The 27,921-nt window shown below is 41.4% G+C and overlaps 1 protein-coding gene across 2 annotated transcripts; it reads left to right on the top strand.

Moving 5' to 3' along the window:
- On the top strand, positions 1-27,921 carry TAMM41 (TAM41 mitochondrial translocator assembly and maintenance homolog). 2 transcript variants are annotated; one of them, XM_063427571.1, is made up of 9 exons: positions 1-15; positions 229-461; positions 2,063-2,245; positions 3,491-3,583; positions 14,379-14,529; positions 20,156-20,301; positions 20,412-20,577; positions 25,175-25,237; positions 27,703-27,921. In XM_063427571.1, exons 2-9 carry the CDS (start codon positions 324-326, stop codon positions 27,777-27,779), a joined length of 1,017 nt encoding a protein of 338 aa, XP_063283641.1. In that variant the 5' UTR covers positions 1-15; positions 229-323; the 3' UTR covers positions 27,780-27,921. The 2 variants fall into 2 exon arrangements, with proteins under 2 accessions (XP_063283641.1, XP_063283640.1); XM_063427570.1 differs by lacking the exon at positions 1-15 and adding an exon at positions 30-68.

The raw sequence follows: 27,921 nt of genomic DNA, 5'->3' as shown, positions 1-27,921 counted from the left end.
CAACCCGGAAGTGAGGTGTCCATGTGCAGTGTAAAGTAGAGGATTTTTTGCTCTCAATAGTTCATTGTGTGTGTGTGTGAACATTGTGTTTATACCTGACTGTTTATATCCTAAACCTCTATATAATGCTATGTATGTATGTATGCATGTGAGTGCAGGGAGAGAAGCTGGATACTCTGTGTAACTAACTGTGATTATCTGTGTTTATAATAATCTGTGATTATCCAGCTAGCATGTTGCCAGTGCAGTGTGCCATAGATCTGTAGCTGCTGCCATGTGTATGGTGCATGTCTCTCCTAGCAGTGTGCCCTCTATGAGCAGCCATGGCTATACAAGCAATCCAGAGCACAGGATACCAGTTCAGGAGGATCCTCACCTATTTCCCACAGGACATCAGCCTTGCCTTTGCATATGGGTCAGGCGTGTTCAGGCAGTCGGGCACTGCTCACAACAATGTTGGGGTAAGAAGGACATTAAGGAACCACTTGACCTCACTTTCACATAGAATTTCATCTCATGAAATTGGGAAATGCATGTATGTTTCTGAGGCAAGGTGAAGGTCTCTGTGTAGGATTAAGAGTGTTTAACCAGTCTGATGATGACATGATTAATGATTGTCCATCTTACTGTCTCCTATAAGTGCTAGATCAGGCCTTTATGTTACATGTTGATTAAGATAGGGTTGCATAAATATGTGAACGATACTGCCAAATGATTCATGTATCAAATAAAGAGCAAGTATTTTGGAAGTTTGATGTTAGTTGGATAGTGATATTTAAAGGACTCTGTTTTGCATATAAAGAGACCACATTTTGTCTGCTAATAATGATATATTTTTAACTACGTAAACATTTTTTTTTCTCTATTTTACTAACCAAATGACTGTTAAACACAAAATGATGCTGGTATGTTCAAAATACAATTTGGTGTTCCACAACGTATCCTGATGAATGGCTACATGGAACTGTTTTGGGCATACTTTTAACTTAGCATTCTTTAAAATATATCCAGGTTGCAAAGCATTTACAGAACATGTGGCCAAAAAGCAAGACTTGAGTGGTGAATATATTTTTATATCAGTTAGCATAGCTGTTTAGCTACTACAATACATGCAGTTTAGAGAACGATCATCTCTTCTGTTTTGTAATCCTTTCTTTAATAAGATCCCGCCACCTTACTTTAAAGGACCACTATAGTGCCCTGAGGGTGCCCCCGCCCTCAGGGACCCCCTCCCGCCGGGCTCTTGGGAAAGGAAAGGGGTTAAAACGTACCTTTCTCCAGCGCCGGGCGGGGAGCTCTTCTCCTCCTCTCCTCCCATTCGGCTGAATGCGCACGCGCGGCAAGAGCTGCGCGCGCATTCAGCCGGTCTCATAGGAAAGCATTATCAATGCTTTCCTATGGACGCTTGCATGCTCTCACTGTGATTTTCACAGTGAGAATCACGCAAGCGCCTCTAGCGGCTGTCAATGAGACAGCCACTAGAGGCTTTGAGGGCTGGATTAACCCATTTATAAACATAGCAGTTTCTCTGAAACTGCTATGTTTATAAAAAAAAATGGGTTAACCCTAGCTGGACCTGGCACCCAGACCACCTGATTAAGCTGAAGTGGTCTGGGTGCCTAGAGTGGTCCTTTAACTTTATATGTAAACGTCTTTGAGCATTAATTTTTAAAATGAGCCCACCATACACAGGTATGTCCTCCACCGAATTGCATTTAGGAGATATTCACCTTTAGGTAGACTTAACTTTGGTATGGACACTGCCATGTCAAAACTAGTTGTTGAAGGCTGATTAAACATAATATATTTAAAATCTTTATTTCTGCATTATTTTTATATTTATTGGGTTGTGCCAGACTTCCCTTGCATATAACCATGGAAATGTAAGTTGCATGATTTAAACAAATTTTGGCACATGGTTTGTATAATATAAATTGTGTTATCAAATGCACCATATGCATTTGTTGGGCAGCAATGATTACTAGTTTTTGTGGATGACTCCGCAATGGAGGACCTAACTTACCTTGTATAAAAGTTTTTGTTTGTGTTTTTCTCCCTAAAGAACAATATGCTGGACTTTGTCTTCGCGGTTGATGACCCAGTTACATGGCATACAATGAATATCAAACAAAACCGTGCTCATTATTCTGTCTTGAAGTACTTGGGCCCCAGACACATCACAACTATACAGAATGACTATGGTGCGGGAGTTTATTATAACACCATAGTACCTTGTGATGGGAAAGTAAGTGGGAATTGACATATCCTCTAAAAAATATTTTCTCTAGCTGGTCCTTTATAGATGGCTGAAATAATTGTGGTTTGTTTATCTTTTGTTGTTTTTTTTTTTTTTTCTATAGTTTTTTTAATATTTCATGAATCCAATTGTTTATGGGAAATTCATGGTTGAGTTAATGGTTCTCTCCATTAACCCCTTAAGGACCAAACTGGAATAAAAGGGAATCATGACATGTCATGTGTCCTTAAGGGGTTAAAGCGGCTCTGTAACTTTTTTTGTTTTTGTATAGTGCTACATTTTGTGCCCCGGTCAGTCCGTTTTTTTTCCTCTGTAAAAGTGTTTCTGTAAAATGTTACATATAAAGAAAAGTAGGCACTACTTTTCATTATGTAACAACTGCAGTTTGACAAATGATGGAGATATCCGTATCCTACGTAACTCCTTCCTCTGTAATATTGGCTGTCAATGGGATTCTTTTACTCATCAGTGTTGTCATTAGTGAACTGGTAATGCACATGATTTAACACGCACACCCTAAAAAGGGCAGAAGAGTAGACTTCCTGTGTGCACCATAATTGGAAGTACCAATATGGTGGCACCATGAATAAAGACCCAGCAAGACATTGGAAATGTAAGTAGCACTTTTTCCAGAGTCAGTAACAAGTACTGGGAAGATCATCAGAGAGGATGAGGGACAAGCAGAAGAAAAAGTGACAGAGCCACATTAATTTTAAATTTTTTTAAACTTGAAAATATTTTCCCTTCAAACTTTTATATACCTCTATTCTCATATAAACTAACTACCATCTTCTTTTGTTTAACCCCATTTTAATGCTCAGATCTCTCCCGTATGTTATCTCATGCAACACTGTTTGTGATCCAACATTTGCTTTTTAAAACTTGTCTGTCAAGTCAGATTCAACTTTAGCTATTACAGCTCCTAAAGCAGTAAATATCATTTATTATAAAGATAAAATATGTATTTATTTGCTTTAGGAGCTGTTCAATAATAACTTATGCTTGTTATGCTCTTTCAATTGTCCATACGTTTGTGTACCCATGATAGGAATACTTTAAATGTATGTTCTAGGTTAACTGCCTTCTGTCATACATATCAGCTGGCAGGGTGGTGTCATGGCGGGAGTCTTGTAGAAAAGTGTGCACATTCTTTTTTTTATTTTTTATTTATTTATATATTTTTTGGGGTGAAATGCACTGTTACCTGGTCTAATTTGACCTGTATGTTTTTAGGTTATAAAGTATGGTATTGTCAGCACAGACAGACTTGTGGAAGATTTACTTCACTGGAAGACTTTGTACATTGCTGGACGATTACATAAGCCGGTAAATATCTATTTGTTATTTAATGGATTTCTTCTATCTTACAAAGATTACTTCTAATACCTACCAGAAACAAGATCACATATATTTCAACATGCTATAAAGCCTTTTGATTTCACCCCATTGGGTCTTTTAGGTCTATTAATATTCTTTCTGTAGCTCCCTTTAACCTGCTCATGGTGGTTTGCATGGTTTCTATCCTTTCTTGTTTTCCCTACCTTAAAGGGATACTCCACTTACCATATACATACAAATAAAGTAATCACTATTTAACATAGACATACCCCAATGAAAACATGCATGTATTTTATATAATCTAACAGCAGCTTGCAAAAATGCAGGTCTCTTTTTCTGCAGCATTTGCAAGCCCTCCCCTTCTTCCCCAACCCAAACTATCGATGGCTGTCAAATCACAGACTTCCTAACGCAGCTGGGGTTAGATCTTGGACTGGATTTAAAGGAACACTATAGGGTCAGGTACACAAACATGTATTCCTGACCCTATAGTGTTAAAACCAACATCTGGCCGTCCTTGCCTCCCTAAATTTAGTAAAATATTACTTGTATTTTTGAGTCTGCTGCCCCTGACTTGCCTACTTGCCTGACATCATCAGAAGTGATTCTCTGAACCAATCACAATGCTTTCCCAATAGTTACATAGCTGAAAAGAGACTTGCGTCCATCAAGTTCAGCCTTCGCCATCTGTTTTTTGCTGTTGATCCAAAAGAAGGCGAAAAAAACAGTTTGAAGCACTTCCAATTTTGCAACAAGCTAGGAAAAAAAAATCCTTCTTTACCCCAGAATGGCAGTCAGATTTATCCTTGGATCAAGCAGTTATTACACTACATTGAAAAATTATAACCTTGAATATTATGTTTTTGAAAGTATGCATCTAGTTGCTGTTTGAACATCTGTATGGACTCTGATAAAAAACACTTCTTCAGGCAGAGAATTCCACATCCTGATTGTTCTTACCGTAAAAAAACCTTTTCTTTGCCTTAGACGAAATCTTCTTTCTTACAGTCTAAACGCATGACCTCGTGTCCTATGTAAAGTCCGGTTTATGAATAGATTTCCACACAATGGTTTGTATTGGCCCCCGAATATATTTGTATAATGTTATCATATCTCCTCTCAGGCGACGTTTTTCTAAACTAAATAGGTTTAAATGTGTTCACCTTTTTTCATAGCTGATATGTTCCATTCCTTTTATTAATTGTGTAGCCTGCCTCTGCACTTTTTCTAGTGCCATAATATCCTTCTTTAGAACAGGTGCCCAAAATTGCACAGTATATTCAATATGTGGTCTTACCAGTGATTTATAAAGAGGCAAAATGATATTATCATCCCTTTCTAATGCATGACAATACCTTACTGGCCTCAGCCACTGCTAAAAATTGCACATTGTTGCATAGTTTGTTGTCTATAACAATTCCCAAGTCCTTTTCGTGTGTTGTTATCCCTAATTTGCTTCCATTATGGGTATACGTTGCTTGTGCACTCTTTACGCTGAAGTGCATGACTTTGCATTTTTGAACATTCAATTTCATCTGCCATTTGAGTGTCCAGCCCCCAGTCTATCTAAATCCCTCTGCAGCAAAGTAATATCTTGCTCATATTGTATTACTTAACAGAGTTTAGTGTCATTTTCAAACACTGAAACACATAGGCGTGCGCAGCCTATTGTATAAGGGTGTGCACCCTAAAGCACAAAAACACACGCCAAAAACACACTTATATATATATATACACTGCTGGGTGTGTAAGGGTGCTGTTAGTGTGTATGTGTAAGGGTGCTGTTAGTGTGTGTGTGTAAGGGCGCTGTGTGTGTAAGGGTGCTGTTAGTGTGTATGTGTAAGGGTGATGTGTGTGTGAGGGTGCAGTTTGTGTGCTGTGTGTGTGTGTGTGCTGTATGTTTGGGGGATTGTGTGTATTGTGTGGGGGCCGTTTGGTAAATACCCCCCCTCCCTTCTTACCTTATGTAGGGAGGGGGGGCCTTGCTGCTGCTGCCTTCCCTGGTGGTCCAGTGGAGGTTGGGGCAGATTTCTTAATATCCCCCCTCCCTTCTTACATTATGCCTGGGAGGGGGGATCATTTCTGCTGCTGCCTTCCCTGGTGGTCCAGTGGAGAGTGAACTCTAGCCTGCCTTGCCGGTAACCGCGGCAACGCTCAGAATCCCGCGAGAGGACCCGGCGGAGCTGCTGGCAAGAGCTCCCCAGGTCCTCTCCTGCCTCCCTCCCTGCCTGTGGGGAGGGAGGCTTAGAGCAGAGCCGGCGCTCGGATAGCGCCGGCTCTGCATGAGCCGACAGGGGAGATCCCGAGATCTCCCCTGCCGGTCTCACTCCAGAGGCGTGCCGCGGGGATTGGGGTGTGCCCAGGCACACCCCGTGCGCACGCCTATGCTGAAACATGACTTTCAGTGCTTTTTTCAAGATCATTTATAAACATGTTAAATAGAAGGGGTCCCAGAACAGAACCCTGAGGGACACCACTTGCCAACTCTGTCCAGCTTGAAAATGTACCATTAACAACAACTCTTTGTACTCTATTTTTAAGCCAATATTCTATCCAAGAACAAGCATTTTCATCTAGACCGATTTCCTTGAGTTTGAACACTAATCTATTGTGTGGAACTGTATCAAATGCCTTGGCAAAATCCAAATAGATCACATCCACTGCAACACCCTGATCAATACTTCTACCTACTTCTTCGTAGAATGCAATCAAGTTAGTTTGACATGACCTGTGCTTCATAAAACCATGCAGATATTTGCTGATAACCATGTTCTTCTCAAGGAATTCTTGAATATTATCCCGTAATAACCTTTCAAATACTTTTCCAGCCACCGAAGTTAAGCTCACAGGTCTATAATTTCCAGGGAATGATTTTGAACCCTTTTTGAATATAGAAACCACATCTGCCTTCCTCCAATACTCTGGAAAACTTCCTGAAAGAAAAGAGAGAGATTAAAAACAGAGGTTCACTTATTTCTACACTTAGTTCCTAAAAGGGACTCCCCAGTGCCAGGAAAACAATACGTTTTCCTGGCACTGCAGGTCCCCTCTCCCTCCCACCACCCATCCCGGGTTGCCGAAGGGGTGAAAACTCCTTCAGTGACTTACCTGAGACCCCCCCCATGTCCCTCGGCGGTGGTTTTGGGTCGCCGCCACTCCTTCCCTTCATCACGTGCATGCACATTAGACCTCTCCATTGAAAATGCTTTCCTATGGGGAATTGAGCAACGCTGGAGGTCCTCACACAGCGTGTGCTATGCAGCAGGAAGTGCCCTCTAGTGGCTGTCTAGTAGACAGCCACTAGTGGAGGAGTTAACCCTGCAAGGTAATTATTGCAGTTTCGGAAAACTGCAATAATTACAGTTGCAGGGTTAAGGGTAGTGGGAGTTGGCACCCAGACCACTCCAATGGGCAGAAGTGGTCTAGGTGCCTGGAGTGTCCCTTTAAGTACTCGTGAATGAATACTGTCAGGCCCTGGAGCTTTGTTTATATTAACTTTCTTTAGTTGCTGCAGCACCTTGTCTCAAGTTAACCAATTACAATTATTTTGCAATTTTTTTAGCCGCAATCATTTGCACATCTATTGCCATTAGTTCTTCCTTAATATATACGGAGGAGAAATAGTTATTTAAAATGTCTGCCTTTTCCTGGTCTTTATTAACTAACACCCCCATGCCAGTTTGTAGTGTACCCACACTTTCATTTCACACTATAGTGACCCAGACCACTTCAGCTCAATGAAGTGGTCTGGGTGCCAGGTCCCCCCAGGTTTTAACCCTTCAGATGTAAATAGCAGTTTCAGAGAACAGGCACAGTGGGGACAGGTAGTTTTCCTCCCACTCCACTACCTGTCCCCACTAAACTCTACTCAGTGAGCAGCAGACTCCTCTCAAGATTGTCGATCTCCCTCAATGTTGCAATTTGCTTCTCGAGAGCTCCAATCTGAGCTTCCAGAAAAGCCACTCGCACACAACCATCAGAGGTATGGGCCCTTGACGGGTACATCCAGGCATGCATACATGCAACAAGATGTGCATTGAGTCAAACCAGCAATCTTGCTAACACTCATTTCCCCAGATACAGAACAGTAAAACAATCACCTTGTTAGTTTAAACTCCTGGTTTTCTAACTCGTACTTGAAAGAGTCTGCTTTCAAGCAATGTGAGCAAGCTCAGTGAGTTAGGGGTGTGCTTATATGGGAATACAAATCCCACACAGGTGGCAATTAAGGAACACTCCCCCAATTAACCAAGCACTAGCAATAGGATTGGCTGAGACTGTCAAGTAGGCAGATCAGGGGCAGAGTCAGCACTAGTCAAACACAGCCCTGGCCAATCAGCATCTCCTCATAGAATGAATTGAATCATTGCATCTTTATGCGGAAAGTTCAGTGTCTCCATCCTGAGGGTGGAGACACTGAATGGCAGTGCTGCACACTGTGCAACACTGCCCCAGGAACCACATATTGTAGCCATTTAAGGAGTGGCCAGTAGAGTTCTCACTAGACTGTAATGTAAACACTGCATTTTTTCTGAATGCTGGTGCTAGGGTTAGGGCATGACAAAATAATTTAGCTTGGACTAGGGTTTAAGCTACTATTAGGGTTAGAGCTAGGACTAGGGAGAGGGTTACAGCTTGCATGGGTTAGAATTGTTCAGGTAAGACTTGTTAGATTAAGAGTTAAGGTAAGAGCTAGGTTTAGTTCTGGAGTAAGCATTACAGCTAGGACATGGATTATACTTACGGCCAAGTCAAGGATTAACTAGGTTTAGAGGTAGGGCAAGATATATGCACCTGAAGCAAATGTTTTGTCAATGATTTGAGTTTAAATTTGAAGAAGATTTAGTTGCTCGGGTTAAGGGGCTAATGTCTGAGCTAGGGTTATAGCTGGTGAACAGTTTAGTGCAAGGGTCAGGGTCACAACATGGTTAAGGCTAGCGTTAAAAGTAGCGTTAAGGTTTTATTTGGAATTAGGACTGGAGCCAGGGTTACACCAAAAGCAAGTATTTGAGCTTGTGCATTTGTACAATAGTTTGAGTTGCTATTATAGCAATGTTTTGGTAAGGCTAAGATGAACTGAGCCATGGGTTGCCAGGGTCACGGCTGGAGCTAGATGTAGGGTTGAGATCGATTTGGTCGAATACAGATCTGTGAACTTTGTTGTAGGATACACAAGGTCTGTGATATTCTACATGAGAATTTCAAATTTAATATGTGTGTGTGTGGTTTTATGTGCCCAAGACAGACGAACAACAAACATTGCTAATTATACAAATGGAGGACAAATAATGAGACCCACTGATACAAAAGGAATATATGACCCTGCCCTGCTTTAACTTCCTAAAAAGTACTGAAAGTTTACAACATAAGCAGAAATGTACATTAAGAAAAAAAGATTACAGGGAGAAAATACTCTTGTGAAGCAACAAAAATGTAGCAACGATTGTACTACTTTACCATCAGTGAATATGATGAACATTGAAATTGACCGCAATACCTCACATTCATTCTACAATAAAGTAAAAATAGTAAAAAGGAGGGTAAAAGTGACCCAAGGGCGATGTGTAGCAGTGACAATTGTGTAGACAGGAGAACAGAGGTGTTTGTTCAACTTGAAATGTAGTGCAATAGTGGCAAATTTGTTTTTGATTACCTTATAATAATGGCCTATGGACCTCAACATGAGGGAATGGACACTTACTGAGATGGGCCCAATTTTAAATATGTTTTTTTTTATTTTTCTTACAACTTTAGCAGCATAACCAACAGTGTAAAGCAACATGAATTTTGGATTATAAATGCTTTTTTTACACAATTCCGTACAAAATTCATAAAACTTTATTGATCGTTCCTGACGCTGGATTGTAATTTACAACCATATCGTTTGAGCAGGACCCACATCACCTCCTGTTCCCAACTATCCAAATATATGGGCACTTGTAAGTTATATTTATTTATTGTATTGCTGCATTTTCCCTCCCTCCCCATATTATGCACCAAATGTGGCTCTTTGTATGTTAAAAACTAAAAGCATATGCATATTTCAGCAGCACAGTTAGACTACACTTTTTCTTCCCCCAGAGGGCAGCAATTCTTAAACAATGAATGTCCAAGAAACATATGCATACAGATCGTATCATCCACCAACCTGCAGTAAACCATGTTAAAACACACACTATTAAGCCTACATTTATTGATGATTGCAAAACGTCTTATAAATACCACTTAACAGAATTACTATAGCATAACGCATTTGGCTGAGAAACAAAATTCTGCTTATCTGTGCAACTATAGCAGAACAAATTGGATTGAGGAAGAAACATCTACTAATTAATGTTACAGACTTAGCGGGATGAAATATAGTGGAATTTTAATAATTGATTTTGGTAACGTGTTTGTATAGATTTTTTTCCTATACTATTAGACTGTATTCAAATATACTTTTGGCCAAAAAATATATATATTTGCCGAATTATATACACTAAAGACCATAGCAAAACCAAGTATACATACACAGCAGACTTTGAGAGCCCTGTTGTAGGAATGGGAAAGCACTGCAGTAACACACATCTTCCCTTACAAGTCTGTGATTGGTCCCTGTCAGTAGCAAATCAAAATTCTCATTCATCAGTGACTTGTTTGTGGTCTTCAATAACCTATTTTTTATAGAGATCCCATGGATCTAAGTTGATTATATTTAGTCACTATCTAACTACCTACACTTGTGTTAACTAAGTGATCGTTTGAGACGAGGTAAAGCCAGGCCGTACCTTGCTAACAAAAGGGAGAAATAAAACCAATGTTTAAATTATTTTGTTCCCTGTGTGCTTTTTCTATGCTAATTGCCAGGTGTGAAGGACTACACTTATAGTGATTGATGGGTAGCTAAGATGGAGGCTTGCAGTTCCCGGATAAAAAGGAAATTAATTTTTTTTTACACCTCACAAATGTTAAGCATAGAGCTAAGTAAATATATTTTTACAAATCCTGGAAAACGAGTTTCATTTATAGTGACTTATGGTGTTGCATTCATTAGCGTAGCCGAAGAGTCATTGCAGCCCCAATTACAATGGTACACTTTTTACTGCGCTGGTTAGACAGATGCCCCTTGTGCTGAAATGCTAAAATCTAATTATTATTTTTTTGTTTGGTTGTTTTTTTTTTTTTTTTTGAAGCACAGAGCTACAGCACTGTAACCTTTTAAACTTTGTAAACATTTAAAATGTGAAAATCTGTTAAGCGTAAAGTTTCTGCTGTGGACCTTATCACTATTAGGTAATTGGGACATGGCATCTTAAGTTAATATACTAATACTTAACTTAAGTTAATATAATAAACAGTATAAATAGCCCATCATGCTTACAAAGTATGGTATCATTTCTCCAATAAACTATTAATGTTTTCCACGCAGTGAATGAAGTTGACCTATATTTTCTCTCTTTGTTTTATGTAAACTGGATCTAATCCCATAAACAGGGTGGAGACAGACAGGGTGGGTCCGCACCAGTAGTGCGCAGAAGGTATTGTGTATAAACTCATATTAGTTAAACAAATATGGCCTATTCTCTGAGGAAGCAATTGTGTACAGAGGACAGAATTTATGTCTGATGTATGTGGAGTAGTGTCTAGATATCAGAAAATTATAATTGCACTTCATAAGTGCTTATTATACAACACACTGGTGGAGGTATGGCTCCTTTTTCTCCGATCAGTCCTTGGCTGCATTGTTTAACCCCTTAAGGACCAAACTTCTGGAATAAAAGGGAATCGTGACATGTCACACATGCCATGTGTCCTTAAGGGGTTAATGAAGTTGAACTGAAGTTGTAATTCTGGTTTGCTTATGGCCCCTGGAGCCAATCTAATCTTTTTAATTGGAGCTGTTTTAATTATTCAACTCTTAACCTTGGATTTTTGAATTTTACATCCAGCTGGCACCTGAATTGCAATGTTTTTGGAATCTTGAAAATATATATGGTGTTTGAGAAAAAAAAATGCAATCTGTTTGGAAAAGCTTCGTTATCAAGATGTAGTTCAAGTGAGAGTAATAGTATACTGGGTTGTAATATTGAGGCATGTATAGGGTTAAAGCTGAAAAAATGTTCCCCAAATTCCATGTAAATGCAAGTATAACGCATCTTCCTTCTAATCACACTGTATACCCACTGTCCTCTCTAATCTTTTATGACCTGTTTACGTTTCATCTTATATGTGAGCAATTTATATTAATACAGTACAGCATGCATTCTGTGTTCTCAATGCATTGTCTTTTTTTTCGTTTTTGAATAATCCTTTTAGCTTGTTTATATAGGACCATATTTTTTCTTTATGCCTAATTCATTATTTGTAACTCTATCTACCCTATAGACATATAAATAAATAGTAAAACAGTGGTGGATATCTTTTATACCACTAGAACGTTAGACTTTTTTTTTTTTTTTTTTTTAACACTTACTGCAAGGAACCAGGATTACTGGAATGACATTCTGATATGTAGTTACATAGTTACATAGCTGGAAAGAGACTTGGCGTCCATCAAGTTCAGCCTTCCTCACATTTTGTTTTTGCTTATATAATCTAATCAGTAGTGATTCGCCCATAGAGGCAGATGACACAATGCCCCACCAGCTTTAGTTGCAATAAAAAAATAAAACATGAAATAATGTTTTTACTTTTTTTAGGCTATCCGATGCATCCACTACCCTCTCAGTAAATTAATTATTTTTTAATCTTTGCCCCTCTAATTTAAGACTATGTCCTCTTGTTGTGGTTCAACTGCACTTCCCCTGATGCAGCCTCCATTTTGACTCCATGTCTGCTGCATGAAAAGTGTGACAAATTATCATATCACAGTGTTTCGACGCACAGTGTAAAGAAGTGAAGTAGTAGTGTCTCCCCCAGCTCCATGCTTTGAATAAATCACTGCACTTTCTCCCCCAGCTCCATGCTTTGAATACATCACTGCACTTTCTCCCCCAGCTCCATGCTTTGAATACATCACTGCACTTTCTCCCCTAGCTCCATGCTTTGAATAAATCACTGCACTTTCTCCCCCAGCTCCATGCTTTGAATACATCACTGCACTTTCTCCCCCAGCTCCATGCTTTGAATACATCACTGCACTTTCTCCCCCAGCTCCATGCTTTGAATACATCACTGCACTTTCTCCCCCAGCTCCATGCTTTGAATACATCACTGCACTTTCTCCCCCAGCTCCATGCTTTGAATACATCACTGCACTTTCTCCCCCAGCTCCATGCTTTGAATACATCACTGCACTTTCTCCCCCAGCTCCATGCTTTGAATACATCACTGCACTTTCTCCCCTAGCTCCATGCTTTGAATAAATCACTGCACTTTCTCCCCAGCTCCATGCTTTGAATACATCACTGCACTTTCTCCCCCAGCTCCATGCTTTGAATACATCACTGCACTTTCTCCCCTAGCTCCATGCTTTGAATAAATCACTGCACTTTCTCCCCCAGCTCCATGCTTTGAATAAATCACTGCACTTTCTCCCCCAGCTCCATGCTTTGAATACATCACTGCACTTTCTCCCCCAGCTCCATGCTTTGAATACATCACTGCACTTTCTCCCCTAGCTCCATGCTTTGAATACATCACTGCACTTTCTCCCCTAGCTCCATGCTTTGAATACATCACTGCACTTTCTCCCCTAGCTCCATGCTTTGAATAAATCACTGCACTTTCTCCCCCAGCTCCATGCTTTGAATACATCACTGCACTTTCTCCCCCAGCTCCATGCTTTGAATCTCACTCTCTCCCCTGCTGACAGCTTTCCATTGCAGTCTCATCCTGGCAGGAACTGAAAGCGCACAGTAGAATTGGTCTGATACTTTGCATATACATATTGATATAAACTGTGAAGTAGTATCTAGCCTTTAGCACTGCAGTTCTTGCTGACTACGCTTCCCATGAGACCATGTACTTGAACTGGTTAATTGCTAAGGCATTATGATCAAAATGCTTAAAATACTTTATTATATATACAAACAAATTGGGCACCATATGACACTGTAAGTAATAGTCTTAATATATTATTGATATAATATGGTTATTGGCACATTAAGTGGGCAAAGTCCAGCAGGTCAGGGGCTGGTTTAAGGAGAGGGGTAGGATCAAATTCTAGGGGTGGAGACTAGCGGCCCACTATCTAAAACCAGCCGCCACCGCATATAAAACAGATATTTCTTGTATATCCTGATGACCGATAAGTCCAGACAATTACTAATCGAATATCAGTTTGAACATATGTTTGGTTTTACACAAAGGACTATTCATGAAAGTCAGTATTTGCAAATTCATTATATTCTTTAAATGCAAATATCTTAGTTAAGCAGCTGTCCTAGAATTTGCTTATTAAATTCAGTTACATCTCTTCTGCTAAAAAATAAGCCCAATTGCTGGATAAATAGTAGAAATTTGAATATCTGTACACCGCTGCATGCTATGTGCATACACCAAATTTATCTGTTAAAGCAAAAGCTGCCAGCAAGTATAGTGTTTAAATTGTATTAAACAATACATTCACCAGGACTTCTAGTTAACGAAGAAGAAACAAAGATCAAGGATGGGGATGTGAGGTAAATGTTGACCACCTCCGGACCCCATACACGTGGGGTCAAAAGGTCAAGATTGATTTATTGGGGCACCTTGGGGATACCCAATCTTTATAATCAATCTTGATTTAAATTCCTGAACTTTCATAAATAACTCTGTCCATATTTGCGTGTTTTCAGTTTCTATAACTTTTCACTTCCAGGTTAAAATATTAACACAGAAGGAGAATGGCCGCCTCCGCACAGCCCTTAACGCCAATTTGAAAAGCGCTTTGACTGCAGCCTTTCTGATGCTGCCGGAGAGTTTTACTGAGGAAGAGCTGTATCTGCAAATAGCTGGACTCTCCTACTCTGGTCTGTATAAGGAATTTTCATTTACATTTTGGAACTCCTTAAATAAAATGTTAACATTTTAAATAGTTTATCGTATATAAACCATTTAAGTATAGCTATAAAGCTACGATATATTGATAGCAATTGGCCATTATATATTCAACACTAGAAAAAGTTCCTTTCGGCTCACTCATTCCCCCACCCCCTCATTGCTTTACTCAGGTGAACTAGTGGTTTGTGTTTTGAACAACTGATAAATAACGCATACAAAGAATACACCAATTCTATCTACTCTTGTTTCAAGAGCGAAGAAGCACCTCCCTCCCCCCGCCAGTCTGTCCTGGCCAGCGAGGAGCATTACACTCTTGCACCCGCCTTAAGTACATCCAGGAAGTGGACTGCGGTTGTCTTTAAAACTGTCTCAAACGAGGTGTATCAACGTAGGGGCCTATAGGTCAGAAATAAGGGGGGTCAACGTCCCTATTACTCACGGCTGGCAACCTGAGACCCCATTACAAGGTGACCCCCTTCTCCTCCCTCCTTTCACGCACCACTCTCCTCAGGTCTCATATGTCAGCAACCTCTGGAAGTCAGTATTGTAGGCAGTCGTCAACCAATGTGTCCAAATATCTACGTAATTGGGAGCAGTCCTGTGCTATGTAAATCAATTCTTCCAGTCGTCTTAAGTCTTCCATTCTATCAAACCAGACCGTAAGGGCGGCAATATGTCCTGTTTCCAATATAGGGGGACAACCTGTTTGCCGTATTTAAGATCCGAATCACCAGAGATTACTCAATGCTTTCCTGTGGACGTCCAGCGTATTCTCACTGTGATTTTCACAGTGAGAATCGCGGAAGCGCCTCTAGCGGCTGTCAGTGAGACAACCACTAGAGGCTGGATTAACTCTCAGTGAAACATAGCAAATCACTCTGTGATAAAAAATCAAGTAGTGATGAGACATCTGGTCATACATTACACCATGGGTGTCCAACCTTTTTGGCTTCCCTGGGCCGCATATATAATATTATATTATTTATGTATATTATAACACTTATTTTTGATATTCATTTGTTTAGTATATAACTCATTTATCCTTATGTGGGATTGCCACAGACGCACACATACAATTACAGATATACACACAGTCACAGACCTATACACACAATCACACAGATAATCACAGACCTATACACACATACACACATAATTACTGGCATATACACACACATTTAGTAATTAAGAGGTCCACCCTGCATCCCTACCTTTCTTTGTGAGGGCTGGAGTTTATCCTCCCCCTGGTGGCCAGTGGTTGCTGCTGTGATGGAATCACTGTGCTCTTCCTGCACAGGTCTCTTGTGATGCCGATGCAGGGGTGACGTCATATTCCAGCTGGCTCATTGCATTGTGCGCGAGGAAGCTGTCCAGACCGCAGGGCAACTAGGCCACATTATAAGCGGTTCAGAGCCCTCTGGATCATTGGAAAGCTATTACATTAAGAGGGGCGAAGGGATATGCAGAGAAATGGAAATATGTACTGTAAGAGTTCAAAATTTTTGTATGGGCTACAGTATGTATGAGAATAATTCTGGCAGGCTGTTACCCTTGCCAGGTACTATTGGTCTAGGATGATCTCTAAATAAACTATATATTAGTCTGTGTGGATAAATGACCTTGGATACATTCCACATTATATCATATCCCTTTGGGATGTAGTGATGTAATATTGGCATCTGCTCCATGCTGTTTCTATTTTCACACTTAACAGATGGTACCTGTAGTACATTTTTACAACATCATGTAATAGAGGATTGAATTGTACAAGGTTATCACTGGAGTGCCTCTGGTCAATCCCGGGATTTGTTCTATTTAATTTTAGTGGTTATCAGTTCAAGTCACTAGGTCACTCTTGTATTGTGTTACATGTGCTGCTTATTAATTGTGTTAGTGGTATGCAATACAAGAAATGCCTTTTTGCTGAAAATATATCACAATTTTGTGGCAAGGTTACATTTACATTATATGTTAGATGACAAGTTATTTAAAGCGGCACTGTCATGCCGAACTTACCTTTCCCCAATCGATTCCTTTTCTCTCCTTCTGTCCAGATCTGTTCTTCATTTCTTCCTGTCTGCTCTAGTTTTCTTTAAAACAAAAGAGGTTTCCTATGCTTGACCAGCGGAGGAGCAAAGTGTGCTGCGTTTCCGGTGATCAAAGCAATTTTCCCACAATCTCACCTTTCCTCCGTGATCTCGCGATGCTTCCTGTCAATATTCCCGAACGTCCTGTTCTCTCCTGTTAGACAAAACGCAGCCGAAACTACCGAATTTCGTCCTAATAGACGTTTGTTCATTCATGTTAGGACGCATTTTGGGGCTTTGTGCGTATCGTAATTTCATTCATATGAATGAAACCCCAATCCTATTTGTGCCGCGGCTGCATCTTGCAGCCGCTTAGTAGATAGCTCCCAAAATTCCCACGGTATCAAGGAGTTATCTACCAAAAGGCTGAAAGACCTAAACTGATCTTTCAGCCAAATTTACTAATACTAGTAAAGCGAGTAGGGGCAAAGAACTTTGCCACTCTGTGTAAAATGACACAGAGCACTCTGGTTGGATTTCAAGCCAACCATAGTGTTGTGACAGGTAAATTTAGAGACTTGCCTGTCAGTCTCTAAATTTACTTGTCAGAGCACTCTGATTGACTTAAACCAACCAATCAGAGCTTTATAAGCCTTTCCCTGCCCTGTGGAGCTCAGTCTGTGCTGTGCCCTCCATGGGTGAAGATGGATTAATGTTTTTTTTTTTTTTTAAACTCCGACGGGTATTGTGGACTTTTATTTGCCCTTTTTTGGGGATGAAAAAAGAAGACATCAAACTAAATTTTACAGGGATTTCGTTTTATTCATTTAGGGCCACCACCCGCCGCTCACGGGCTGGGGATAGGGGAGGGGACAATTCGTATCTCCTCCCCCCCCCCCCTTTTTTTATTTAGGGCCCCCACACGCCGCTGTAAAATAGTACAATAGAAAAAAAAAGTAGTTCTGGTTTCAATAGAAATTGGCACTTTAATACATTTATTTTGTTACAGCCACCTGGCTGTCAATCAGACCACAGGCCTATAACTTCCTGATTTGGTTAGCTCAATGAAGCTAAACTCAAGAGGAAGGAAATTGCCCAGAGCGCTGGCCTTGCAAAGACTTCTCATTGAACTGCATTGGTCTGTGATTGGACAGCCACAGAAAGTCTGGGCAGGGTTAGAAGGGGAGGGCTTGCAAAGGCAGCAAAGAGAATTGCAACTTTTGCAAGCTGATTTTAGATATACTTTAACCCCTTAAGGACACATGACGTGTGTGACATGTCATGATTCCCTTTTATTCCAGAAGTTTGGTCCTTAAGGGGTTAAAGGGGAAAAATGCATAATCAAAAGTATTCATGTTTTCATTGAGGTTATATCTACTAAATAGTAATTTTAGTGTTCTTTTGGCAGTGAACTGTCCCGTTAATTCAATTAAATGTTACATTTGTTACTTGACAAGATGAATAGAGTGCAGGCTGTTTTAAATGTATGGTGAAAGCCATTAAGACACCTGATTGTGGGGCGGGGCTGGACCGCCAAGCTGGAAGGTCGCAAGTCAAAGCGGCTCCTGCAAAACGCTATGGAAAATCCCCTAAAATCATTGCCAGCTAAAACCGAGCCGACAACACAGATGCCCAGTGCCAGGGGCCTGCTGGACCCGGGGAGAGGCTGGCTCGCTGAGCTTCAGTCCCCCGGGGGAGAAGATCCTGATGACCCAACTCGGGCCTGCTTCTTCTGCGGTGAGTGGGGCAGACGGCCGCTGCCACACTATCCTGCACCACAGTACCCGGCCAAAGGTGCAGACTGATGCGGATCCGGCTCCGTCCCCCCCCCAATGGACCGGGGGGGTGATCCCGGTCCTCACCCGGTGGCCATGAGGGTGGCTCCATGGTCGGGGAAGGGGAGCCTGACCGCTACATCCAAAATGGCGGGCGCCATGTGCACGGTCAGCAAGGAGAAGGCTCCCTCCCTCCTGGCGCCCACTGCTGATCTAACAGCCCCTGACACCCGAACTCGCCAAATAGGGAAGCGGGAACACACCGTGCCAACCCTCCCAACTGCTCCAGCCACCAACACGGGAAAAAGCAGCGTGAGAAGGCAAATGTCAGCGGCAGCACCGAGGGGACAGAACGCGGCGCAGTGCCCATTCCCGCCCGAGGGGACCGAACCAACTGCCCAGCGAGACCAACCCACCAACGGACTGGCCCTGTGCTCACCTCAGCCTGCAACAGACCAGCCTGGAAAGCGGTGGATCGGTGGATAATGCCCGGCTCCTAAACAATGAGGACACACACCCGTGGAAGACCGAAGACATCCAGCCTAACACATCAAGCCAGCAACCCAGAGGAACAAGGCAGAACAAAACAAGCCCTGATACCTGCTCTGGAGGACGCTTGCACCCTACCACACAGACACAACAGAGCAGGTATCGGATGAAATCGGGACTGCCCCCATATGATAAGGCCTTGGTCCACTAGACTGCCGACCCCTTCCCACGGAGGAGGCACAAAGAACCCAGGCGCACCAGGGTGACTAGACAGCTAACCCACTAATATCTTACAACCGTGACACGCCAGAATAACCTGTAACGATAGCATAGTTTACTTATTGCTAAGTTGTGCCTAGCTTGTTGCCTAGGGTAGGAATATGTAGAACCAGTATGAATGCCACATAGAGTGATTTTCCAGAATGCATACCTTACTAAGCAAAGTGCCCTACTAGACTCAGGAGACCAGTAATGCTTCATAGAATGTCTCAGCAAACCAGTTTACCTTAATTATAAACAGTGATGTAATCCCGGCATTTTATGTTCTAGCTTCAACTTAATATCAGTGTCAAGTATACTCTCATGGAATGTCTTTAACAACTGCTTGCTCTATATATGTCACTATGGTCTCCTTTACTAAGCATTCATGAGGGAAAAATCAGTGACATACAGACACAGTTCTCATATGTATCTGTACCTATAGAAAATGGGCAGCGTACTCTGCTAACCTAATCACATACACAAGTAAGCCTGTTAGCTAACTGATTTGTTGATTTCTATATGTAGTGAATATGCTTCAGTAATCTTTAAACTTTAAAAATGTGCAAGACCACTCCTGTACCCCTATGTTTCAATGTTTCATAATGCGCTGGAGGACTGCCTTTGGGGTACCTCCCAAGTGACTGTATAAAGCCTCTGCACTACAAAAATAAAGAATTAAAAAAAAAAAAAAAAAAGACACCTGATTGTATTGTAGAGACAGTATAAAAATGCTACTTTATAGGGAGGGTAGTCGATACTTGGAATAGCATAGGATGTGGTAACGGTTAACATTAAAGTTAATTAAGAATATTTAGGATGTGCATGATGGTGATCCTGAAGAAAGAAACTATAAGATCAGGCCTGTGTGGAGGAGGCCATTTCCTGAGTTTTATGATGGGCAACTAGATGTGCAGACTGACTTGTGTCTCATAGCAATGTTTATGTTTCTAAAATGTTGCTGTTTCAATTCCTGTACTATGCTTACATTTTACTGTTTCACTGTGCAGATAGTGAGTCACATTAACATATATCTTTTTAATTAGGTGATTTTCGAATGATAATTGGTGAAGATAAAGCCAAAGTGTTGAACATTGTTAGGCCCAATGTTGCCCATTTCCAGAAACTGTTCAGTAATATCCTGCAGGAGTGTTCACAAGCCGTGTACAAAGCACCAACAGGCAGAGTAGAGGTGAGCTTTAATGAGCAATGTACCATAACATTAAAGCAAAGATTAACACCACCACATCTATTGTCCTTTACTCGACCATTAAAGCATCTCACTTTATTTTGCTGATTTAGATCGATAAGAGCCCAGAGGGTCAGTTTATACAATTAATGGCATTACCAAAGACATTACAGCAGAAGATAACGCTTCTTGTAGATCCTCCTGGGAAAAATCGAGATGTGGAAGAAATGTTACTACAAGTGGCACATGATCCAGACTGTGGGAGTGTTGTGCAGCAGGGTGAGTTGGGATCTTCATTAGGTGCTGGGCAAGGGAATCTAAAATACTGCATTTTGCCCACAGCTATTCCATATACCTCTGCAAGACTTGGTCATTACATCGTTTGCTAGGTCCGTTAGTTTTGCATGTAGCTTCTGTTATTTGTTTTCCCAGTGTGGCAGGATGTAATTTCTGTTATTGAACAAAGTAATATACGTGAAAGTATATCGAAAAAGGAAAACTATAATAATTAAAAGCACACAGGACAGGGATAACCTTATAATAAAATGTGAAGTATATAATAAATTAAATACAACCTTATAAAAAAGATGAAACAATAAAAATGATATAAAGCTGGTGATGTAAAATCTAAAAGAGAAAACAACTGCACATGGTGCAATACAGTTATGCACAGATATAAAAAAGGGTAGGGGAGGGAAGAGCACTTACAAAATGGTAATATTTAGGCTTGACTCCCCAACAGGGGTGTAATCCAAAAGAGTATATATTTCAAATGTAAAGAAACAGAGAAAAAGCAAATAGTGCAGTATTGCATGAAACAGAATATTTTTTTTTTTTTTTTCTTTTTTTTTTTGAATTCTTTATTTTTGGTGTGCAGGTGAGTACATACAGTTTTCATACGCCACAACAGCGTGCATTTATATTGGAACATAAGCAAGTAAAACAGTGGCAGCAAGAAATTGCACAATATTTTTTAAATAAGCATGTTGACAGATTAGACAGTAATGAATGAGTTACCATGAACAGTTTGCTAAATGACTCGTCTGGTTCAGCGCGCCTTAAGGGAACTGATTATAAGTTTAAAGGGTACTTCGCTGATGGGTTTAGACATCAAAGTTTGGGTAACCCAGAGTACTATTCTGGTCATGTCGCAAGGCATAGTTTGACTTATTGTATACCAAGCCGTTAACTGACAAGTGAGGCTTGAATAAAGGTAGGTCGTAAATGAGTGAAACAAAGCAGACATATTAAAACGTTTAAACCTCGCTCTAGCGCTTGTTTTAGCGTGACCTTAACATGGATACGTTTTAGAGAAACGTCTCTATACCTCCTAATATAATATGATATTACCTAATGCCGTACCATGTGTTGCCTGTAATCGTTATGCTAGTGGTGTTTGGGCTAAGAGTCCTTATTTCATGGAAGGTGGAGTTGGACCTTGTTTGTCCCAGAGATAATCGTTGACAAGCGTGGAAATAATAATAGTAAAATTAAAAATAAAAAAAAATAAAAAAAAAAAAGGGGGAAAACAAAGCAGCAAAAATAAACCTCGTCTAATAGGACATGTATGTAAATAGTGTATCTTCAGGTACTGAGCCACTGAGGTCAAGCCCGTCCTCCCATGTCTCCTCGAGTATCGGGAGTTGTCTACCTGTAGGTATGTATGGCATATGACGTGTCCGGGGTTTCTGTGCCTAGTGGGGGGCCTGTGTGATGCCCGGGTATCGTCGGATAGTGAGTGTCTCTGGGGATCCCCTATGGACATGGATATGGGTATGGAGGGCGGTGGGAGTTGTCTCCGCATTGGAAGCTAGGTGAGCTAGGTGAGGGCCAGATTCTTGTTCTTGATCTGTGTTGTCGGGCAGAAAGGCTTGTTTGGGGTGTCCCCATGGTGGTGGTGAAGTGAGGGGTTTGACAGTACCTAAAGAGGGTCCGGATGGTAGTGTGTGGTGTGTGGGTGTCATTGGATGGGGGAGTGCGGTCATCCGCAGAGAGGGGCTATTGTCCCCGGTTTTTCGTGTTTGGTTCAGGGTCAGTGCTAGAGGTCAAAGTCCCGGTAGTATGTTATAGAGTCCCAGTCTTTTCAAGTGGTGGACTTGGCTTTAGGAGCTCCTGCTTGCCTCCTGGGAATGAATTCCGCTGCGCCTGCTGTGCACCAAGTCTGTGGGGTCTTGTGTCTGTCCGCCGGAGTTGGTAGTGCTAGAGAGTCCGCTGGGAGCTGTAGCTCTCGTAGTATCACTGGTGCCTCCTGTATGCTGCGTATTGTAAGCGCGGAGTCTCCCTTGGTGATTTGTAGGGTATGTGCTGGGCCCCATCGGTACCTGATGCCGTGTGTTCGCAGGAGGGCTGTCAATTGTTGTAAGGATCGCCTCCACGCCAACGTCGCTCCTGATAAATCAGGGTAAAATGAGAGAGACATGTCCTCGAAGAGGTAGGACGGTTGATCCCTGGTACTTTTCAGTACCGCTGTCCTGTCCCTGTATGTCTGGAACTGCAAAATAACGTCCCGTGTAGCAGTGGCAGGGGCCCCAGTGGGCTTCGGTATACGGAAAACTCCATCTATTGTCACCGCTTTAGCTGTTTTTGGAGTCAGCAGAGCTGTAAGGAGTCGCCTGGTAAGGTGGGGGAGTTCGGTATCAGGTATGCTGTCGCTGATGCCCCTGATCTTAAGGTGCTTCATGCGGTGTTTGTCTTCGAGTGTTGCAAACCTTAGCTCTGTTTGTCCTGCCAGCGTTTTCAGTTCTTGGACTTCTTGCTGCAGCGTTTGCATTTTGGTGTTGTGGGCGGTCATGGAGACTTCCACGGTCCCAATGCGGCCTGTCAAGCCTTGCAATGCGTCTCTGATCGAGGCAACATCCGCCGCGATCTTTGTATGGTGTTCTGCCATTAGCTCTCTTATGGCTTCCATGCTTACAGGCGTGGTGGCCTTGGCCGGCGGTGAATGCTGCGTTTTGGCCGGTGGTGGCTGAGGGTGACCCGGAGGGAGTTCCTCCTCTCCTTCGTCCGAGGATTCTTCGAAAAAATCAGAGCACCCGCCATGGAGGGACGCCATGTTGGGGCCTGATGCGCTGCGGGCCTGCCGCCAGAGCTCACCGATATCCATGCCCGGCACGGGCCTTTCAGGTCGGAGTTTTTTCGATTTTCGGCCCATTACGTCCTTCCTTCTAATGGGGTCCCTCTGAGATTCGTTTTGTCCGGTTAAGGGTGTGGATGGAGGGTATTTCCCCTGTCGCGGCCCGGAGCTCTTCAAGCATGCGACCGTTCACCTCCGCTGCTAGGCACCGGCCTGAAACAGAATATTTTAATGGACAAACGCACTTACAAGAGAATAGATAAATTAGACATGTCTCCACTTTACTTGATATATTTTCTTTGCTCAGTACTTGCCCTTATTTCTATATTCAGATCCGATGTATGCAATGCAGCATACCATCCCTTCAACTGCCTCTAGGGTTTAGGGGTACTTTCTAACCACTGGATCTATTCCACAATTCACCCCTGGGTACTTGTAAATGCTTCCACGTGTTATGGGCCAAGTTTATTATTTTGTTCCTTGTCTATTTTATTTTTAAAATTGTATGATTCTCTAGTAAGGATACTGTTATGTTTTTGTGTCATATGCACTTACTATCCATTCTGATATCAAACCCTGCTTGAGTAAAGATTGTAAAAAAAAAAAAAAAAAAACCTTCAGTGGGGTAAAAACCGTCACAAACACATTTTTGGATTTAAATATATGTCACCTCATCCTGACATCATACCTAGAGGTGCTGAAATAGGAAGACTTTGCTTCTGCCCCTAATTGGAAGCTGTCTATTCTGTGACTGGGGTAAGGAAATAAGCTAGTGAAATAAGAATGGTTTCCATCTGTCACAGCTCATAAGGCTTACTATGCAGTAAAGTGTCACTAGCTAGTTAATAGCACCTAAAGTCTTTTATGTCATCAGCTCCTCTGCCTGAGATCAGTTACTTTTGTTGACACGGGATATGAAGCTCCTGGTTATTCTGCCTTCAGGATATAAAGCATTAGGGCCCAGTGAACTGAGTGATCCCAGGTGTTAAATTCTATCTCTTTTCATCCTTTCAAACCTACAGGACAGAGATCACCAAAATGTCTCCCTGTTAGCAGTTTTAAAGAATGGCTTAAAGCAAACAAGTGCATGCATGTTGCGTTCTTGTTGTGCCTTTTTTGTGCATGCTGTTGTTCAGTCTTCAGTCTGCATTTTGACGATCCCCTGGCTATACTCTTGCTCTGTTTCTTTTGTCGGTGATAACAGGCTTGATTTGTATTTTCTTTTTTTTTATGCTCTTTCTATTCAAATTCTTTATTGCTGTGCTTTCTCTCACATTTTTTCCATGTCTCTTTTTTTGATGACCAGAGGGCAGCACTTATGCCATTTCTCTTTTTCTTTCTTTCTTTCTTTCTTTCTTTCTTCCTTCCTTCCTTTTTTTTTTTTTCTTGTTCCTTTTTTGTTGTTTTGTTTTCGGATAATCACAGGCTGCTTAATAAGTTTTATTTGTAGAGCTCAGGTAGTATTGTGGTTGTACCCACAGTAAATGCATGTGAGGGCTGGCAAGGGTGATGGGGGCAATTGCCCACTGGGGCCACTAGCACACAGGAGTTCTGGGTTGCAAGCTTAGAGATTTGCACATTCTGCAGTTTAAATAGTACGTGTGTGGCAGCGGGCAGTATGTGCAGGGCCTTTGCTAAGTTTGTCAATGTTCTGAAGGCCTGGAGTATCCCACTGGAAAATTTCCAAATGGACTATCATATTTAGGATTGACCAGTTTGCCAGATTATGAGTGTGTATGATGTCTCTGGAGGTGTTTACCAGTGACCGCATGCTAACCACACACTTTCCTTCTTTGTTTACAGCTATTTGTGGCATTGTAAAGTCATCCAGTTTGACTCAAAGTACAAAGGGAATCCTCACTGCCGGTAAGATGCTTTACCAGTCTCTATGTATACCCATTTTCCTGCATATTGAGTAATATATATTTTGCAATATGTTTAACCCCTTAAGGACACATGACATGTCTGACACGTCATAATTCCCTTTTATTCCAGAAGTTTGGTCCTTAAGGGGTTAAAGGACCACTAATCTCATGTTATCTCATGTGCATTGGTCCTGTCATTTTAACCATGCAATGTAAAATGTTTTGTAGAAACGGCTATGTTTATATGGAGGGTTAAAGTGGCTCTGTCACTTTTCAGTGTTGCATAAAGAGAAAATCTTTATGAAATACTGATCGTTACTGGAATGGAATTATACTGAAATGTAGGATTCAGACAGCGGGATATGGAGGCTCTAGTGCAGGTAATCCCCAAATCCTGGACTGGTAGGGGGTCCCTGAGGACTGGGTTGAGAACCCCTGCTCTTGTGGGATGCTCCATAGACTCAGTGATGTACTCTTGTGACTTCAGGCAGACAAAGCCAGAGGCTGAAGACGATGCACAGAGCAAAGATGGCGGCAACTGTAAGTGACAGTTTCAGCTAAGTAAAACTACCTTCCCCTGCATCTTACGTCCACCAGACCATAACCGGAGGTTTCACTTTTGGTAATGGTCTTGTGGTTAAGACCCCCGGAAGTGACAGATCCGCTTTAACCCCTTAAGGACCAAACTTCTGGAATAAAAGGGAATCATGACGTGTCACACATGTCATGTGTCCTTAAGGGGTTAAACACACCAAACACTTCCTGATAGCCATTAAAGGTGCTTTCACTGCACTGACGTTACAATTCGTAGGAAAACATTGAGTTTTGGATTGAAGAGTATTTGATTGGATAACAGATGGAGGAAGCAACGCCTCCTCTATGACATTGCAGGATGTGGTGAGGTTAGCAGTACCGCTGACACTCTCTAGGAACAGTGGCGCTATGGTCAGTTTTGTTTTTAAAACGCTATCTTTCAGTACCAAACACATCTGGTGCTTGGGGTTGAACAAATGAAAGAGGGCCTTTTTTTTTTTTTTTTGCACACAGGCATTTTGATATTTCAGATAAGTCCAGTACATGAAATCTAATTTCAGTAAATTGTTGTTAGCTATCCCAATTATATAACTGTAATATGCTGCAGAATATGTTGGTGCTATAGAAATGATGATAACGATAATAATAGTGCTGTCGCTTGCTGTACTGTTACTGGCTGTTGTTTTTTTTTTCTACTACTGTAAAGACACGTAAAGTCTAGACAGGAGAGTAGATCAGATCCGGCAGTTAAGGTTTAGAATCATAATGCAGAGTCCAGGGGTCATGTTTGTTTTTACAGATTTGATTGGCCTGGTAGCACTATGGCTGCAAACGTCAATGCTGTTTGCAGCCTTATCTTGCCACTCCCACTATATTGTCTCCTGGCATTGTGCCAACTCTGTTCTTAACCAGGTAAACTGTATTATGTTCAGAAGTTAGTTAATGATTACTGCTAGTAAATATCATGTTTGGTTTGTTTTGTTTTTTATTGCTAACTTTAAACTGCAAAATATCTACTCTTTAGAGTAGAATGAGGGGGCACTCTGTTAAAGGGACTCTATAGGCACTAGGGATCGACCAATATAATTTCTTCAGAGCCGTATGCCGGTACAGATTATCACCTTTCGGTTGATTGCTGACAGCCAGTGATTATATTCTGTACATTTACAGTTTTGAAAAAAGCAACACAATTTCTACACAAATCTGGCATTAATGGAACATGATGATTGCAATCACACTCCTATCACTCTCAGGCAGCTAGCGCAGTAGGGAGGGGGGGGTGATGTGAGGTAGCGACGTGGCGCCTCATTGATTTATCGGAAGTATGCAGAGTGCAGCTTCAATAATCAGAATAACCGATACTAGGTCTATCCATAATAGGCACCCAGGCCACTTCATGCACCTGTTCCCTTAACCCTGCAATGTAAAACATTTCAGTTTTAAGGAAACTCCATGAAACAACGTCTTCACACTTTGCACGAGGACATTCATTCTTTGCATTTCAGCATTTTCAATCTACACATAGGGAAGCATTGATTCAGTGCTTTTCTATGAGAAATGCCTAATGCGCATACAGCACTCACTGCACATGTACATTAGATCCCCCACCACCGTGACATTGCAGGAGGAGGAGACCCATCCAGGAGAGACTTCGGCAGTGGAATCCAGGTAAGTGGAAGAAATGGTTTTATCACTTTCATGGAGGAACTGTTGCAGCTCCCAATGACAATTAAGATGCTCCTCTCTGAAACACATGGTTGGTAGCAGTATTTAAAACTTGCACTTCCACAAGCATGGCAATCCTCTTTGTTGATGTCAATATGCTGACATGAGACTCCTTCACAGCAAGTCATTTACCTCAGAAGCTTTGGAATCCCAAGTGTGATGAATATCTTGTTCATCTTAGATTGTATTTATTTTTATTCTTTTTAGGACTCAAGAAGACTGTATCATACAGCGCGAAGAAAATTTACAAAATGGTGAAAAGTCTTTTAAGAAAGAAGTCTTGATTCTTTTTATTGTTTTCCTATTTTATTAAATGTTTAAGATGTTGTGTTCAACAAAATATATTAAAAAAAAAAAAAATAAACACATCAGGCAAATCATAAACCTTAAACAACGCTATATAATGTGTTATACTTGAGGAACCTG

This window comes from Pelobates fuscus, chromosome 7 (genome assembly GCF_036172605.1).
Source record: "Pelobates fuscus isolate aPelFus1 chromosome 7, aPelFus1.pri, whole genome shotgun sequence".
Lineage (NCBI taxonomy): Eukaryota > Metazoa > Chordata > Amphibia > Anura > Pelobatidae > Pelobates > Pelobates fuscus.
The sequence above is the reverse complement of the archived record's forward strand: the minus strand, read 5'-3'. Positions and strand labels throughout refer to the sequence as shown.